Raw genomic sequence first — 17,401 nt, forward strand, 5'->3', positions numbered from 1 at the left:
GGCTAAATCACTACTGTGCCCAACACCCCTGGGGACGGTGAGAGAGTTGAAAGGAGATAACCTTCAACTCTGCTCCTCCCCATGCGGCCAGGTCACACCCCCTCTCAAGGGCACTTTCCCCAGCTGCAAAGAACAAGTCATTGCTTGTATTTTAGGAGTTGAATTCCATATAGGTTCATTTGAAAGAGCACATACATACTGGGTAAAGCCCAGCCTTCAGAGACACCAGATGCCGCCATCACTGCCCCCAGACTGTCAGTGGAGTGGGGTGCGGTCCTCCCCAAAACAGGATGAGCCAGGGTTATGTGGCATTCAGAGGAATGGAGGCGTGAAGCAAAACTGAGATGAAGTCGCCTCCCCACGGGCTGGGGGTAAGATCCACCTCAGACCGGGACTTGGAAGCTGCCCAGGACACCGTTTCTAGGGGAACTGCAGAGTTAAAACAGACGTGGGGCATCGGTGTGGAAACCCCTACGTGAAACTCACACTTTCTGTGGATCAAGTGACCACGTGACTCAGACACTCCTGGCAGGAGCCAGACACCCATTGCCACTAGTGTGGTTGCAAACAGTGTTTCTCACAGTCTTTGAGGTTCAAAAACAGGCTTCTCAGCATTGCACTTGCTGTGGACTGAATGTTTCTGTCCCCACCCCCAATTCACATGTCAAATCCTAGCCCTCAGTGTGATGGCATTAGGACCAGATGAGGTCAGGCGGATTGGGGCCCTCATGAGAAACCCAGAGAGCTCCCTCACCCCTTCCACCAGCCACATGAGGACACAAGGAGAAAACTGCCTTCTGAAACCCAGAAAGGGGGCCCTCACCAGCACCGACCATGTTGGCAACGTGATCTCAGGCTTCCAGCCTCCACAGCTGGAGAAATCAATTTCTGTTGTTTATGTCACCCAGTCTGTGGCATTTGGTTGTAGCCACCCACCCGAGCAGACTCAGAGGTCTCCCTCGATGCTAATTTACAAAAGCCATTTTCATGGGCTCGCCACACGTGGTCTGTGATTGGTGCTCTCCTGAGATGCTGCTATCACTGCTCCCGACAGCATATTCAGAAACAGCATCATTTGAACCCACTCTCCATCTGGACAAACAGAGGCAAACACTGGAAACAGCCGAGATGTTCATCAATGGGTAAAACCAACTGTGGTCCCTCCACACACGGAATGAACTCCTGACACCCGCTACGACACTGATGAGTCTCAAAATAATTATGCTGCATGAGAGAAGCCAGTGAAAATGAAGAGTACAGAATAAGAAAGAGGACATCCACTGCTAGAAAATTCTAGAAAATGCCGCTAATGACAGAGCAGCTTGGTGGTTGCCAGGGGATAGAGGTGGGGGCAGGGGAGGGGGTTGTGAAAGGGCACAAGGAAACATTTGCGGATGGTGGACAGGTTTGCTACCTCGGGCATGGTCGTTGCTCGGCTCCTCAGGTGTGTGCATTGTCAGCACTCCCCAGGCTGCACGCTTGCACACGTGCAATGTATTGTACGTCCATTATCCCTCAGTAAAGCTGTCAAGAAAAAAGAAACTTCCCATGGCTCCTATCTCACCACAAATCAAAGCCATGTGCTCACAAATGGCCGCTGCCTCTCCCATCTATGACCTTCTCCTCTCACTTCCCCTTCCACCCAACTCAGGCCACACTGACCTGCTTTCTGTTTCGCAGGCTCTTTCGGTTCCTGGGGGGGCCTTTGCACTGTGGCTTCCTCCTGGAGGCTTTTCCCCAGCTCTTTTGTGGTTCTTTCTTTCTGACGTTTGGGTCTGGCTCCAGCACGGTGTCCTCCTCCCCTGACCATGTCCACTACCTTGTCACCTTGCATATTTCCTGCTTAGTGCTCGTTACGTCTCTTATTAATTGGCACCCTTGCTTAGCGTCTCTCTGGCTCTTTGAGTGCTGAGACCTTGTCTGTCTTCTCACCGCTGTCAGTACCTCAGGCAAGGTGTGGGTCAGCTGACACTGATCCAGCTCACCAACTGTTGCGAACACTCGTTTGTGCAGAGGGCCACCTGCAAGGGCCTTCTTCCTCTCAGGGCAGCCTCCCTCCGGTGCTCTTCCCTTCTCAGTCCCCGAACTTAATCACCAGAAACAGTTTCTGAGAGCCCAGAAACAGCTGTGCCTGGTCACCAGTCTTGGGCCTAAACAGTGAGAAAGCAAACAAAACCCCTGCTGCAGCCCTTAGCCTCTGGTGGGTCTGGGGCTGGGGATGGTACTGGAGACAGACAACGGGAAGGTAAAAAAATGTGTATGACAGTGATGAGGGCTATAGAGAGAAATAAAACAGTGACGTGCAGGAAGTTTAACAACCCTTCAAACACAGGCTTCTCCAACACCCCACACCATCCTCCACAGAGCAGCCCAGACCTCACTGAGCCTGTCTCCTCCTCCTGAGAGGCGGTAGAAGGACAGCGCCTTCCGCCCCCTCCTTCCCCAGATGTGAACAGCACAGGGTCGTGCAGGTGGAAGTGAGTGGGGAGAACCGGCACCTGCTGCTGGCCATCTGAGTCCCTCTTTCTTTTTTCCCCTTTCAACCACGGATTTAAAAAAATTGAATACCACTTTTTTTTTAATTTTATTGGGGAATATTAGGAAACAGTGTGTTTCTGCAGGGCCCATCACCTCCAAGTCGTCCTTCAATCTAGTTGTGAAGGGTGCAGCTCACTGGCCCATGTGGGACTCGAACCGGCAATCTAGTCGTTCAGAAGTCGCGCTCTAAACAGCTGAGCCACCCGTCCGACCCCCTTTTTTTTTTTTAATGTATAGTGGATTCGGTTTAAACCAGGACTTTCATGATTCCGGAAAGTATAGGAAATGCAGCCCCCCCCCCCCCCCCCCCATGCCATCTTGCACAGACGAGTTGAATTGTCACCCATTTCCCCGAGGGGGACGTGGAGGCCGCGAGGGACGCGGCGCGCAGACTCGGGTCCCCCGCGTGTCATGAGCCTCCGGGCCACAGGCGGCAGCAGCGGGCGGCGCGGTGGGACACAATGTAGCAAGGGCGGCGGAGCTGCTTACAATGTAGCGAGGGCGGCGGCGGTCAGGTGAGCCGGGGAGGGGGAGTCCAGGCGGGCCCGTGAGGGGCGGCGGGGGGGGGATGCTGGGGGTGGACGTACCGGGGCTCCCGGCCCTCGGGTGCCCACCCACTCGGCCTGCCGCACCCCGGAGCTCGGGAGCCCCCTTTCCCCACGGACACCGAGGGCGCAGAGGGTGAGGGACCTGCCTGAGGCCCCCCCGCCCGCGCCGGAGGAGGGTTCAGATCCTCTGGGTTGGGACGCCCACCCTTCGGGCTTCACCTAGGGGCTCGGGTTATTGGTGACCTCAGCTGTCCCTCACCCCGCTCCGGCAGGGTTTAGCACACCAGACGTAGTATGGCCCCCAGGTGACACTGTCACTGCTTCCAGCCATCAACACGCACTGTCTGTGGGATTCGTGAGGCCCTTGGGGACCCCTGTGGCTGTGCTGCCATGCCGCTCTGAACCTCAGTTTCCTCACCTATGAAATGGGTGGAGTGGTGGAAGAGACCTGCCTCAGTGTGGGCTGGTTAGTGAGGGTCCCCAGAGTGTATATCTGTTGCCACTGTGGATGAAGGTGAGGGAGGTACCGTTTGGGGGTGGCTGGTAGTGGCCACCCTGCCAGTACTCAGTGGCAAACAGCCCTTAAAGGGACAGTAACCCTCCCCTGTCCTCTCCAGGAAGGATTATGGGGCCCTCCGGTGGCGGCTGGGGTGATAACAGGACCTCTTGGTGACTCTGAGGGAAATATGATTCTCTAACTTGGAAGGAGGGAAAGTGAGGCTGAGAGAGATCAAGGGACCCTACTCATTCATCCAGGTCCCCTGTGCCAGGCTTGGGGCTGGCACTGCCCATAAGGAGGTAAATGAAAGAAGCTTTTTCCGGGGGAACTTGCAGCCCAGAGGAGAGCTGCTGGGAAGAGCCGAGGTGTTCCTGCCTTGAAGCTACTCTGGTCATATTTTTAAAATGCTGGGAGGTTTCCAGGGAGAGACCCCTGGGGTGGGGCTGGTCGTCACGTGATGACGGACAGTTTGCCCAGTAGCAACTCTGGGCAATGGGCCCACTGCCACATACAAGTACTTAGTCCTTTCACCCACCCAGGAGGTAGGCATTCTCCCTTACTTCTGGGCAAGAAAATGGGGTCACTTAGCTCATCATTTGGAAAGCCAGAGTTTAAATCAGCATGGTCTGATTCTTAATAATAATAGTGACAATAACAATAAGTTGTACCCAATATTTATTGGATGCTTACCATGTGCTGGCCAGGGTCCTCAGAACTTTGTATTAACAAATTTAATCTTAACAATAACACTATACAGTGGGTGCTATTATTACCCCCTTTGAGACATGAGAAACCTAAAGCAAAGGAAGGGTGAGGCATTTGCCCAAGCTAGGAGCCTACAGAGCTGGAATTTGAATAGGGCCAATTCATCTTATTACCACAAGGCTGTTGGAGTGATCAGTCAGGATCTGTTTTTGTTGCAAGAGACAGAAATCCCCCTCCCAATAACAGTGGTTTAAAAAGAAGTTTCTTTCTTTCTCATTTGAATGAAGCCCAGGGGTGAACAGCTCAGGGCTTCTCTGTCACAAACCAAGGTGGCTGCTCCAGCTCCACCCATTACATCTTAATCCCAGACTGCAAGAGGCAGGAAGAGGTGAAGAGGGAGGGGCAGCCCCTCCGCTTAAGTACAATTCCCAGAAAGTCTTTGAGAGATTTCTGTTTACATCTTGCTCAGAACATGGTCATATGACCACATTTAGCCGTAGAGAAGCTGGGAAGTCATGTGATAAGCTCAAAGTAAAGGTTCCCCACTGTCAAAGGAAAACCAGACCTGGACAATTGTTAAAACAGTAAATATAGGTTTTACTCAGGACAATTGCAATAGGGGAAAAGAGACCTCTGGCTAGAACCGAGCTCAATTCTGAACACAGCCTGGGCCAATGGGATCTATAACCAAGGAGCAATTTGGATCGATGGATGGAAAATCGCTAAAAGGAGACATTAAGGGTGAGGGGGGTTCTGGCTAAACTGACCTAAGGGGATCTCTGCTGAAGCCAGGCCAGCATGATCAGACATCTGGGGTGGGGGAAGGAATGAGGAACCCAATCAGATATGACAGTGACCAGATATCAGGGTAGGGGACTCTCGCTAAACTGACTTAGCAGGATTTTTGCTAAAACTGGATTTTAAAAGGAAGGGCACAGATGGGCTTAGGAGAAGGTTCAGGAGCTTGAGTGAAGCCTGGGTGAGCAAAGAACCTTTCTCACCACTCAGGAAGAAGGGGTGCGTGAATCCCAAGACAGTTGGATCTCTCCTGTACTATGGGTGCTTCCTAGGCCACTCAGGCCCCTACCATCTGGTGGAACACTGGGCATCAGGGCCCACCCACCCGGCATGAGACGCTGTAGCCAATAGGTAATAAGAGAGGAGGCTTGAGCCCATGGCACCTGTGACCTCCTCCGTCTTGACCTGGGGGCCGCCAATCAATGGGTGCTAGTTTCTGCCAGACTGTAACTCTCAACCCACATTCCCACCACAGAGGCCAAACAGGCAGAACAGGTCCCACCAGTGGTGTGGGAGTTCCTGGCCCAGATGTAGGACAGCCAGCACTGGGCACGTGTGGGAGTGGCCCTGGGCTCAGTTCTCTTTCCTGGGAGGGAGCAGATAGAAGTCATAGGATTATCTTTTATAATTATGAATTATTTCAGCCTATAGATAGATGGGTGTAGAGAAAGCAAAACCAACACGCAGGCACGTACTCCAAAGCTTTAAAAAAAAAAAAGTATCTGCGACTTCCTTCGAACTCATCTCACCCTGGAGGCCCAGCTAGTTAGGTGTGGGGACCTGGGACGCACACTCCTACCTAAATCAAAGCCCCTTCCTCTGCCAGGAACCATCGCCCTGTGTGTGCCAGTATGCTGAGCTGTAGGGAGGGAAAAGCAGTGCCAGGTGGTGAACCGGACACTTCCTGCCTGTTGCCTGGGATCCCACACTGATGGGCCTCAGGGAGCATCAGCGGGAACCCAGGCCAGTGAGGTGCCAGCAGGACATGAAACTCCATGGGGCCCTGGAAAGGTGGGCCCTGCCCACGGCCACACTGCAAGTGGCGGAGAAGGCCTGGGCCCTGGCAGTGGCTACAGCACTGTGCCCTCGGATGGTCATCACTGACTGTTACACTCAGGGGCTATGGTTTCGGGGTATGCTGACGAGAAAGGAGAGCATTGGTTGGGGGACCAGGAGTGAGGAAGTGACTCCTGGGAGGCGAGTGTCAGGGGGACAGTCAAGCCTTTCCCTCTGCGGACAGCAAAGTCATGGCTGGACTGTAGCTGCAGGAGGCATCTGTGGCCACAGGACCCTGGGGTGGGAGGCAGGGACTTGGGGCCCAGACCTTCTCTCTGGGCACCCTTGCATAGGTCAAGTCCTTCTCCTAGCCTCGCTTGTCCCATCTGCATAGTGGGACTACGCTGAATGCCATTGCTCCTACTGAGGGGCACCACCAATGGGGGCCTGCGTGAAGGGATTGAGATGGTGGCCATGGTATGGCGGTGCTCCACCCAGACCCTCCTGGGGAGTGAGAGGCCAGGCATCCCCTCTGAGAGCACAGAAATGCAGGGAGGGGGTGAGGTGCAGGGAGTCTGGGAGCTGGATGTCACCTCTGCCCCTGCCCCGCCACACCCCGCAGGTGGGGTGCTATGGAATATGATGAGAAGCTGGCCAGGTTCCGGCAGGCCCACCTCAACCCGTTCAACAAGCAGCTGGGACCAAGGCGGCATGAGCAGGGGGCTGCTGAGGAGACCCCTGACGTCACTTCTGAAGGTGGGTGGCAGGGGAAGCCTGTGTGGGTGATCTGACCCCCACTCGGGCCTCTCCCTCTCTGGCGGTTTCTCCTGTGGAGGTGCCGGCTCCCCGCCGAGCTGGGCACTGTACTGGCGTTTCCTTTTATGTACAGCACAAATCACTTTCCACCTGTTCTGCAGTTACTTCCTTCGGCCCCTTTATTAAGAGTGAATGCTCCTGAGGGCAGGGATTTGTGACTGTCTTGTCACTGCTGTGGCCCAGGGCCCACAGGAGCAGGTAGTCCTTCAGGGAACACTTAGGGGGTGAGCTGAGAGCGGAGAGCTGGGGGATGGAGCACTTGTGAGGGCAGGAGCTGCCAGACGGCAGGTGGAGTCCGCATGGTACTCGGCTCTGTGGTGCAGCCCTCCGTGCTTTTCTGGAATCCATATATGCACGCATGCACAGGTGTTTGCTTAGGCACTGGGATGTTTCTGTCACACTGGTCTTTTAGCGCCAGGGGTGTTTTGTGTGTCACCTTTTTGAATGGCTCTTTCTTATCTGCACAAGGGTGCAGATTCCTTTGCAAACAGGGCAGATGCCAGGGCAGGGCCAGGCTCCCCTCAGCACCTCCTGTGGGCTCCCCAAATCCCCGAGGGCCCTTTCTGCTCTCAGCGGCCCTCACCCCCTACGGGGGGTAAGGCAGACTGACTTCTCTCTTTCTGTTACCCTCCACCCACCTCATGCCAGAGGCCTTGCCAGAGCCACCCCCTGAGGACTTCCACTGCGCCGAGCGTGTGATGGATCTCGGTCTGTCCGAGGACCACTTCTCCCGCCCCGTGGTAAGATTCATGCTCTGGGGGGACACTGGGGAGCACCCAAGGTGTGGGGAGCCAGCCATCCAGCCATCCTCAGTACCCCCCACCCCCGCATCGGGCTGGTGGAGACACGCTGGACCTGAGGTTTGCGAGCCGGCTGTTCTCATGCAGGGCTGCTCCTCCCCCTGCACTCCAGGCTTTTGTGACACAGATGTGAGGCTCACCCTTCTGGGGTCCTAGGGAACCCTGCAGACAATCCTCAGGGCGAGGCTGAAGGAGGGACAGAGAAGCCCATGCCCACCTCCCACCACAACTCGGCTTGGCTGGGCCCTGCTTGTCTGTTCTGCATTTTGTTCCATGGAAACCATATTTAAATAAATGAATGAATGAATGGGCTTTGATGAATTTAAACAAAACTTTGAAAATCTTTTAGTTTAATGCAAACTGCCTCTAACTTTTATTTGAGAGAAACGTTATAGTAACATTCAAATGTAACTTAAATAAAAAAGATTACCCCCAAAGCACCAAGTTCTAATCTACTTTTCATCTCGTATGTGGCCTTTAAGCTTTGCAGGTACAGATATATATATTTCATTTGCGTGTCGTATCTTTATTGTACCATTTTTGAGGCCCTCCTATGTGCCGCTCACCGACCTCTAAGAGGAGAGGCCTAGCCTCCTTGCCTGGTGTCCTGGAGCCCAGGATGTCTCCTGAGAACAGCCACATCCCTTCCTGGGCCCCTGCTCCCCAGCTTAGACCTGGGCCTGTCTTCCTTCCCCAGTGGCAGTGGAGTCCTGAGTCCAGGACTTTGCTGGGCCCGACCCTGGGTTGCGGTGAGGTGCTGGGGTGGGAGGTGGGTGGGTGCCTGCAGTGACTCTGGGCTTGGTGATTAAGCGGGAGGCCACTTCCTCTCCATCGTAATAGGGCGAGTGTCATTTCCCCAGCTTTCATCCAAGAGGAAGCTCCGTAGAGGTAAGCAAAATAGCACAGCCAGAAAAGCGATTGCATTTCTAAAAGAAGGAAGTTGTGTTTTGAAAAACCTCCTTGACTAGGTCTTCAGAGGCCTGTGGGTAGATAGGTCAAGCTGGGGGGCAGGTGGTGTGTGGTGGCTCCTACTCACGCTGCTAACTTCTCTGGGACGTGAATGAGTTCTTCACCCCTTCTGGGCAAGCAGAGGTGGGAGGTCTGTTCTGAGCCTAACTGTCCATGAGGACAGGCCTGGCCTGACAGGAGAGCAGGGGGGCGGGCATCTGACTCGTGTGCCCGTCCTCACCCCCAGGGTCTGTTCCTGGCCTCCGACATCCAGCAACTGCGGCAGGCGATTGAGGAGTGCAAGCAGGTGATTCTGGAGCTGCCTGAGCACTCAGAGAGGCAGAAGGATGCTGTAGTGAGACTCATCCACCTGCGACTAAAGTTCCAGGAGCTGAAGGTGGGTGCTGGCCTGGCCCTCCGTGGAGGGCGCCGGGGCTGACTGGCTGAGGCAGAAGCTGCCCAGAAAGGCAGGAAGAGACATGGGCTCTCCTACTCCACGTGCAGACGATTTCTCTGTCAGTCTGACTTTCACTGGCCAGTCCTGGGTCACGTGCTCACCCACTGGAGGAAGTGGGTGAGATAAGGTTCACCTTGAATCACATGACTCAGGGTTGGTTCTTGAAGGTGACCACAATGGGGGTAGTGGGTCTTGGAGGCCAAAAACCACAGGCGTCCATAACGTTGTCCTCAAGAGGGTGCCTTCTGGCCTGGCTGCCACCGTCTATGGGAATGTAGAAAGTAGAATGCTCTTTAGGATGTAGGTAAGGCTGTGGTAAGAAAGACACTCAGAAGACAGTGGCTTCAAGGAATTAGGTGTGTAATTTTACTCATGGAGAAATGCTATAGGTGGTCCAGGGCCCATAAGTCAGCTAATGGTGTTAGGAACCTCAGGTCCTCCTTTTTTGTTGCTCTGCCAGTCCCTGGGGGAATCCAAAATGGCCCTACTACACATCTGGGTCTGCATTCAGCCAGCAGGCAAACAGGCAGGAAGGGCAGAGCAGGTCATGTCACCCTGTCCCCACGCCCTAACAGGGCTGCGCCTAAGTGCCCGGGGTTGGGAAGGTAGTCTGCTGTCTGGGTGTCCAGGCCTGGCTCTCACTGCAGCATTCTGTTGCTAAACAGAAGGGGGTGTGACTTTGGGGCAGACTCACAACTCTGCTGCAAATGGTGCCTGGAAGAAACAAGTCGAGGGGCTCATGTGAAGCCCAGCTCCCCTGGCACCCCTCCCTGGGCCTCTTTCCAGGACCCCAATGAAGATGAGCCCAACATCCGAGTCCTTCTGGAGCACCGCTTCTACAAGGAGAAGAGCAAGAGTGTGAAGCAGACCTGTGACAAATGTAACGCCATCATTTGGGGGCTCATTCAGACCTGGTACACCTGCACAGGTGAGTCAAGATCAGACCGGCTACTCTGCATGGGCCGGTGCGTCCCAGGGAAGGGTAAGGACCCTGCAGGTCTGCTGCCACGTCTGCATTGTGTGCAGTTGAATTCTCTACAGTGTCTTTGGGACTCACTGAGCCCTGGGCATGCTGGGATACGCAAGGGATGAAACTCCCACCCCTGCCTTCACTGGACTCACAGCCACACCCGCACTTTTAGTATGGGGCCACTAGCCACACTTGGCTCTTCAAACTAAATTTAAGAAATGTGTAGTTTCTCAGCTGTATTGTCCACATCACAAGTGCTCAGTAGACGCATGCGGGCACTACAGGGAGAATGTTTTCATCATTACACAAAATTCCACTGGATGGTGCTGTTCTGGCTGAGAAATCGATAAGTAAATGACACGGTGTGTGAGGCAGTACAGCTCAGTGAAGAAGAATAAGGAAAGGGAGTAGCATGTGTCGGGGACTGGGGTAGGTGTGACCTCACGCTCGAATGAAAAGACACCAACTGACGTTTCAGCAGAAACTTGGAGGTCAGGGAGCAAGCCAGGGGTCATGTGTGCAGGAAGGTTCCTATGGGGAGGGATGTGTGGCGTCTTCAATGAGGAGCCAGAGCAGCAGAGCTGGAGCACTGCGTCTGAGAGGAGAGGTGGCTGAGGGGGCTCCTGCTGCAAACACCCAGGTTTCACCCGTCACTCTGGCTGCTGAGCTGGGCCTGGACAGAAGGAGGGTTGCAAAGGTGGAAATGGGGGGATCAGGATGGGGAAGTTGGGGATGAGAAGTGGCTACTAGCCAGTGAACTATCTGAAGGACTGAAAACGGGGTGCCAGAGAGAGGTGCTGGGATGAGTTCTCGGTTTTTAGTGTCAGCAGGAGGACAGGTGGAGTCGCTGAAGTCTGAGGTGGAATTGCTGTGTCTGGGGTGGGTTTGGTGAGACGAAATCCCCTTCAGATGGCCTGGCTTTGAATGGCTGCTAGGCCCTGAGGCTTTGGAATTCGGAGTTCAGGGGCAAGGTCTGCACATGCCTTCAGGGCCAGTGTTGGGGATGGGGACCAAGGGCCTGCAGTGAGAAGCTCTTGGATTGGTCTGGGAATCCGGGTAGAGCCCCCCTGGGGGTCCCGGCAGCTGAACGTCAGCCTGGGCCACAGGAGGCACATTGCTGCTCCACTTCCCTACCCCCATCCCAGGATGTTATTACCGCTGTCACAGCAAGTGTCTGAACCTCATCTCCAAGCCCTGCGTGCGCTCCAAAGTCAGCCACCAAGCCGAGTACGAGCTCAACATCTGTCCAGAGGCGGGGCTGGACAGCCAGGATTACCGGTGTGCAGAGTGTCGCGCGTCCATCTCTCTACGTGAGTGCCGGGAAGGAACAGCCGTTGGAGGACATGGGGTGAATCCTAGCTATGGCCAGCATGGCTCCTGCAGACGCGTCTCTTTCCTTGGGAAACAACAAAGGGCTGTTACAGCACTTTGTGATTTCCCACTCAGTACGACTGAGGATCCAGCCCAGGTCACCCAGCAGTACCACAGGGCTGGGCCTGCACCCAACCTCCCGTGTGTGGCCATATTGTCACCGAAAGCCCACCTAGACAGGGACTAGGAAAACCACACGGTAGTCATGCACGTGCTGCGCGCGCGTCAGGCCATGTTCCTAGAGATTTACTGATGTTCGTTCACGGGGTCCCCTCAGCAGTCCCCGCGGGGCGGTCCTATTGTCCCATTTTACTGATGAGAAAACCGCAGGCAGCCAGGCGCCTGACACACCTAATGTGTAGCGGCTGAGAAGAGGCTGAATCAGGTCCTGAAGTGGAACCCCAGGCTCAGCTGGCTCTTTTCCTCACGTGCTATGGGCACAGCTGGGCGACAGGCCCGCACCACGTGGCATGGAAACCAAGTGGGGGGGGCGGGCCCTGAAACGAGCGCCGACTTGGTAACGACCGCCCCCTCCGCAGGGGGCGTGCCCAACGAGGCCCGGCAGTGTGACTACACAGGTCAGTACTACTGCAGCCACTGCCACTGGAATGACCTGGCCGTCATCCCTGCTCGCGTGGTGCACAACTGGGACTTTGAGCCGCGAAAGGTGAGGGAGGGAGGGTGGGGGCATGACCCCAGGTAGGGCAGGGGCGTGGCCCAGAGGAGCCAGAGCCGGTGCAGGCTCCAGGGGGCGTGGCCGGGGTGGGGGGGGGGTTGCTGCATGTGCCCGCTCCATCATGCCCCCAGGTGTCTCGCTGCAGCATGCGCTACCTGGCGTTGATGGTGTCACGGCCTGTGCTCAGGCTCCGGGCGATCAACCCTCTTCTGTTCAACTACGTGGAAGAGCTGGTGGAGATACGGGTGAGGCGGGTAGGGTGCGCTGCGGGGACCCCGCCTCCCTAGAGCCCCGTGTCCTGCGCGGTCCTCTGCGGATTACAGACGCTAGAGCCACATCTGCGCACAATATGATGTTAGGCCCAGAGGCAATTTGAAATTTTCTAGTACCCACATTAAAAGACTAAAAAGAGGCAGGAAAAGTTATTTTTAATAATGTATCTTTCCTGCATAACCCAACGTTTTCAACTTAATCAGTACACATTACCAAGTCACGATATTGCTTTTCTTTTCACTTCCCGGGTATATTCTACACTTAGGGCAGTGCTCAGGGCTTACACGTGGCTGTTGGCCACTCTGTTTGCCAAGCCAGCAGGAAGGTAGGGCCCGCGTGACTGTGTCTCTGGTGAAGTGCTCAGAAGGGATTCGATCCCCATTAAAGGGGAGGAGACTGAGGCAGAGTCTGTTTACTTATCACTCCCCGGGCCAGTCAAGGGGAACTGGGGCTCTGCTTGCTGCCCAGACCCGCGTGTGGGGTGGAGCACCTGAGGATCAGTGAGCCTCAGGGTCCTGCCCGGCCTGGAAGCTGTGGTCTGAGCGTCAGCGTGGCTGGAGCACTGGGATCTGGGCCCATCCTGGGGGTGTATAGGGACTGGCCCAGCGTGCAAGGTGACGCGGCTTCCTGTGCCGCCCCATGGAGGGCCCCAGCAGCCGCTGCCATGGCCTGGGAGCCCACCACCCTCCTGTCCGCAGAAGCTGCGTCAGGACATTCTGCTCATGAAGCCGTACTTCGTCACTTGCAAGGAGGCCATGGAAGCACGTCTGCTCCTGCAGGTCAGACCACTGGCCTGGGGGGTGGGGGTGAGGGTCCTGGGGGGAAGGGCAGGTCAGAAACAGCCAGAGAGACGGGCACGGCATGCCCAGGTCTTTTTCGGAAGACTTGATGTCTTCTGTGTGTCACGCCTCTCATGGAGGGTTTTCCACACTCCGACCCGGGGAACACTAGGTCTATAATGAGCGAACAGACGTTCTACCCATAGAAGTGTCCTGTGATCACATCACGTGGGAACAGAGAAGCAAACGCGTCCCTGCTGCCTGTCAGTGAATCTCCAGGCCTGCCTAGGCAGGGCTGACCACAAAACGCTTTCCAAGGGGTACCCGTTTATTCACCGAGTGCCTGCTATGGGCAGACACTGTTCTTGTTCTGGGAGCAGTGAACAAAATAAGATCCTGCCCTCATCTCAGACAGTGCCCTTCGGGTGGGGAAGAAAAGAACAATAAGCAGTACATCGGGGTGGTGAGGTCTGTGGACAAGAAAAAGCAGGGAAAGGCGTAAGGAATGTTGGGGCAGTAAATGGGGGTCAGGACCCAGAGTAAATGCGGTGTGCCTGGCGGAGGTGCGGTGTGCCTGGCGGAGGTGCGGTGTGCCAGGCGGAGGTGCGGTGTGCCTGGCGGAGGTGCGGTGTGCCTAGTGAGCCAGGAGGCCGCTGTGGCTGGAGGGGCTGTATGGTGACACCATCTGAAGTCTGTTGCTTCCATGAGCGCGCCAGGACCCTTGGCCAGGCACCTCTGGGAGTGGGGGGAGGGCAGGCAGGTCAGTTCCGCTCCCAGGTGGGCGTGGTGGAGGGTTGGGCACTGGGAGGGGCTTCACGCAGCGCGTGCAGTCATGCGGCTGGGCCCCGCAGCTCCAGGACCGGCAGCACTTTGTGGAGAACGATGAGATGTACTCCATCCAGGATCTGCTAGACGCTCACACGGGCCGCCTGGGCTGCTCGCTCACCGAGACCCACACACTGTTCGCCAAGCACATCAAGCTGGACTGCGAGGTGGGTGCCCCACAGCAGACCACGTGTCTCTGCTCCCAGTCCTGAGGGCGGGGAGGCCACGTGTCCCTGGCCTCAGGTGCCCTTCGGAGCAGCGCTGACCTGCTCCCCCCCTCCACTCACAGCGGTGCCAGGCCAAGGGTTTCGTATGTGAGCTCTGCAGAGAGGGTGACGTGCTGTTCCCCTTCGACAGCCACACATCCGTGTGCAGTGACTGCTCTGCCGTCTTCCACAGGTTGGTGTGGCGTTGATCCCCCCCCCCCCACACACACACACCTCAAGCCGGGTGCCAGCGAGGCTTCCTCTACGGGAGAGGGACAGGGAGAAGTTTGGGCTCCGTCTCCGCTGCCAGATTTTCAAAGCCCTTTGCTTTGATCCTTAGATATAGAGTTAGGCCTTGATGTCTGTGACTAAGCTGAGAGTTCCACTGGCAGCAAGCACCTGTGGGCCTGGGGAGGGGGCGCTGCGGCCCTGCCCCGGGGACCACGGCTCACCTGCTTCCCCTTCCACCTGCATGGAGGTTGCCCTCCCAGGCTTAGAACAGGCCAGAGGTTCCGAAAGTTTCCAGTTCCCGGCACTTCTAGTGTCTGAGTTTTTTCAAACTTGTCTCGCTCTGCTAAAAGAAATATCTAACGTTTTGTCTGTGAAGTACTGAGGGCCAAACAACTTATGCGTGTATGAACCGAAGACCTATTGGATGTTTGGGAAAATAATACACATAAATTGGAAGAAAAGTATATTAACTCTTTACTAAGCACAATTACTAATAATGTGTGTCTGCCTGCTGGGCCCCGCACAGCTTCTCACACTTGATTCAGATGGGACACCACCACCCCCATTTCTGTCCACACTGAGTTTTGCCTGCCCCTTGCTGTTTGTCTAGCAACAGCTGACGTCATAGGCTTGCAGAGCTGGGATTGCTGAGAAAGGTCTGTAGCAAAACATGTGGAAACTGGGAGGCGCTGCACCAGAGGTGCCCAGTGGCAGTCTTGGCAGACACACCTGGGCAGACCCTGCTTGGGGGAAACTATGCCTCGGTTCCCCCAACTGTAGAGGGGGATATTAGGACCTGACTTAGGAAGCTTGTGAAGAATTTTACACTGGTAGAAGTTTACATGCAGAGAGCCCTGACCCTGTCTCCCTGTCCCCAGGGACTGCTACTACGACAACTCCACCACGTGTCCCAAGTGTGCCAGGCTTACCTTGCGGAAGCAGTCACTTTTCCAGGAGCCTGGGACAGACGTGGACGCCTAGAGTGGTGGGCATCACTCCCGGGCCTGTCTGGCGCCCACTCTACTGGTCATCGCCAAAGTCAAGCTGTTTCTTGTGCTCTGAAGACTCCTAGGGTACCCCTGGACCTGTGCTCCCCCCGTCCCTGCACACACCCCCCCGTGCTGGGCCAGAGGGGTATACGCACCATGAGGACCATCACCTGCGGGTCCTTGTTGGGACTTGGTGCTATGCCGGCTATTTCCTGGATGTGCTGCTGTGAGGGCCAGAATGTGCCCCCCACTGCAGGGCTCTGTGGGCAAGGGAGTGGGAGAGGGCTTCTCGTTTCCCCCATGGGGCCAAGGCCACCCTGGGAACCATGGAGGGCTTCAGGGGAGTGGCCGGCAAGGCCCAAGGATGCCAGCTGCAAACACCCAGCCTTGGCCTGAGTTTTCTCTGAAGTGGATGGTTTGGGATCTACCTGCAGGCTGCCAGCTCCCCTTGTCTCTGTGGGGTCGTCTGGATGTCCCTGGCCAGGGCTCTTTACAACTGTCCCCGAGGTTCTGGAGTAGATTAGGGGTTGCCTGGAGAGAACAGGGATTAGTTGACAGGGCCAGTCCAGGGGTTACAGGTTCATTTTGTACAGCATGGAGGAAAGTGGCCACGGAGCTCAGCCCTGGGTGGGCCAGCCACTGCTGCCTTGGCCTAGCCCAGCTTACCCTGGTGCTCTGAACTGGGTGGCTGGGCATCCATCCTGGAGGCTGTCCTGCTTCCAGCTGTGCCCCTACGTGAGGTTCCCAGTTTGGCAAGAGGGTTAGTTACAGTAAGTAGGCTTGAGTGGCATTTCTGAGGATGAGATTTGCCCAATGAGGTCTGTGCTGCTGCTATAGTGTCTGCATAGGACTAGACAGCTTGGAGACCAGCCAGGGGGCAGCTGAGGTCAAGTGCTGGGGCCGAAAGCCCATGAAGGAAGACTGAGGTGTGCATGGTTCCATGCCCCAGCGGACAAGGGCCCCCTGCACAGAGGACGAGACTCACAGCCCTTTGGTGGGAGCTGTGGAAGGTCTCCCCGTTTGCCAGAACACTCTGTACTTTGGAGACCCTGCGCTGAGGGGAAGGCCCGGGGGAAGAGGACATTTCAGGGCATGGCTTCCCACTCTTTTTCCTGCCGTGGACTGTGCTTGGATGTCACTTACAGGTGGCAGATGGTGGGCAGAGAACACAGCACTGGGGTATCCATCCCCCCTGACTGGGAAGCAGGAGAGATGCCTCTGGTACAAGGGTCAGCTCAGCTTGCTGCCCGATGTGGGGGTGGGTGAAGGCAGTGTCACAGGGTGGCTTTAGGCTGTGTGCTCTGCCATGTGAGAGTGTTGAGGTGCGTCAACACTGGGTCCTGGGCCTGCTTCCCCTTCTCTAGAGCTGCCTCACATTTCCATCATGGGGATATTAGCCATTCTCAAGTTCACTGTGTAATCAACATCACATTGCTCAGTGACAATCCGAGTGCAGAGGAAACGTCAATGTGCTGGATGGAGTTGGCTCCCCCCACGCCCCTTCCTACCTACCTCTGCTGATGAGTCTGATCAGAATCGTGTGGCCTTTCTGAAAGCAGAACGGTATAATAAGAACCTATTGGGGGACCAGTTGGCACAGCCAGCACCTCACAGAAAAGCAGCGAGGGACACTGCTGTAACGATGTTGCAGCCACTGTCATTAAATTTGTGTTCTCTAGATTCTGGTGTGTGTGGTAAGTGGGGACAAGGCAGGGTTTGCTGACATGCAGACCAGCCTTCCCCATCCAATGGTGTATAATGTAATCTGGTTTGGGAGAGTAGGTGTTCTTGATGGGTGGCAAGCAGCGTGGACCTGCGTGTCAGGCGTAGGCCAGCCTGATCCCTTTTGTGACACGGACTGCTCGGGTTCTGGGAGGCACTGAGCCCTGAGCTGGGCAGGCAGACAATGCTCTGTAAATAGAAGCGATGTCTTATTTCCAGGCATGGTGGAAGGGTTGTCTCACTAACCCAGTGTA

At 55.8% G+C, this 17,401-nt stretch overlaps 1 protein-coding gene across 6 annotated transcripts; it reads left to right on the forward strand.

Annotated features, from left to right (window-relative positions):
* Positions 1-2,949: 2,949 nt before the first annotated feature.
* Positions 2,950-17,105, forward strand: DEF8 (differentially expressed in FDCP 8 homolog). 6 transcript variants are annotated; one of them, XM_074315006.2, is made up of 12 exons: positions 2,950-3,053; positions 6,707-6,840; positions 7,549-7,640; positions 8,896-9,045; positions 9,892-10,033; positions 11,221-11,385; positions 11,986-12,113; positions 12,254-12,367; positions 13,052-13,174; positions 14,026-14,166; positions 14,289-14,398; positions 15,315-17,105. In XM_074315006.2, the coding sequence occupies exons 1-12, from the start codon at positions 2,950-2,952 to the stop codon at positions 15,415-15,417; spliced, it is 1,506 nt and encodes a 501-aa protein (XP_074171107.1). In that variant the 3' UTR covers positions 15,418-17,105. The 6 variants fall into 6 exon arrangements, with proteins under 6 accessions (XP_074171107.1, XP_074171109.1, XP_074171110.1 ...); XM_074315008.2 differs by having other exon boundaries at positions 14,032-14,166; XM_074315009.2 differs by having other exon boundaries at positions 13,094-13,174.
* The last annotated feature ends 296 nt before the right edge of the window (positions 17,106-17,401 follow it).

Source organism: Rhinolophus sinicus, chromosome 8 (genome assembly GCF_057876585.1).
Source record: "Rhinolophus sinicus isolate RSI-liver-muscle chromosome 8, RSI-T2T, whole genome shotgun sequence".
Lineage (NCBI taxonomy): Eukaryota > Metazoa > Chordata > Mammalia > Chiroptera > Rhinolophidae > Rhinolophus > Rhinolophus sinicus.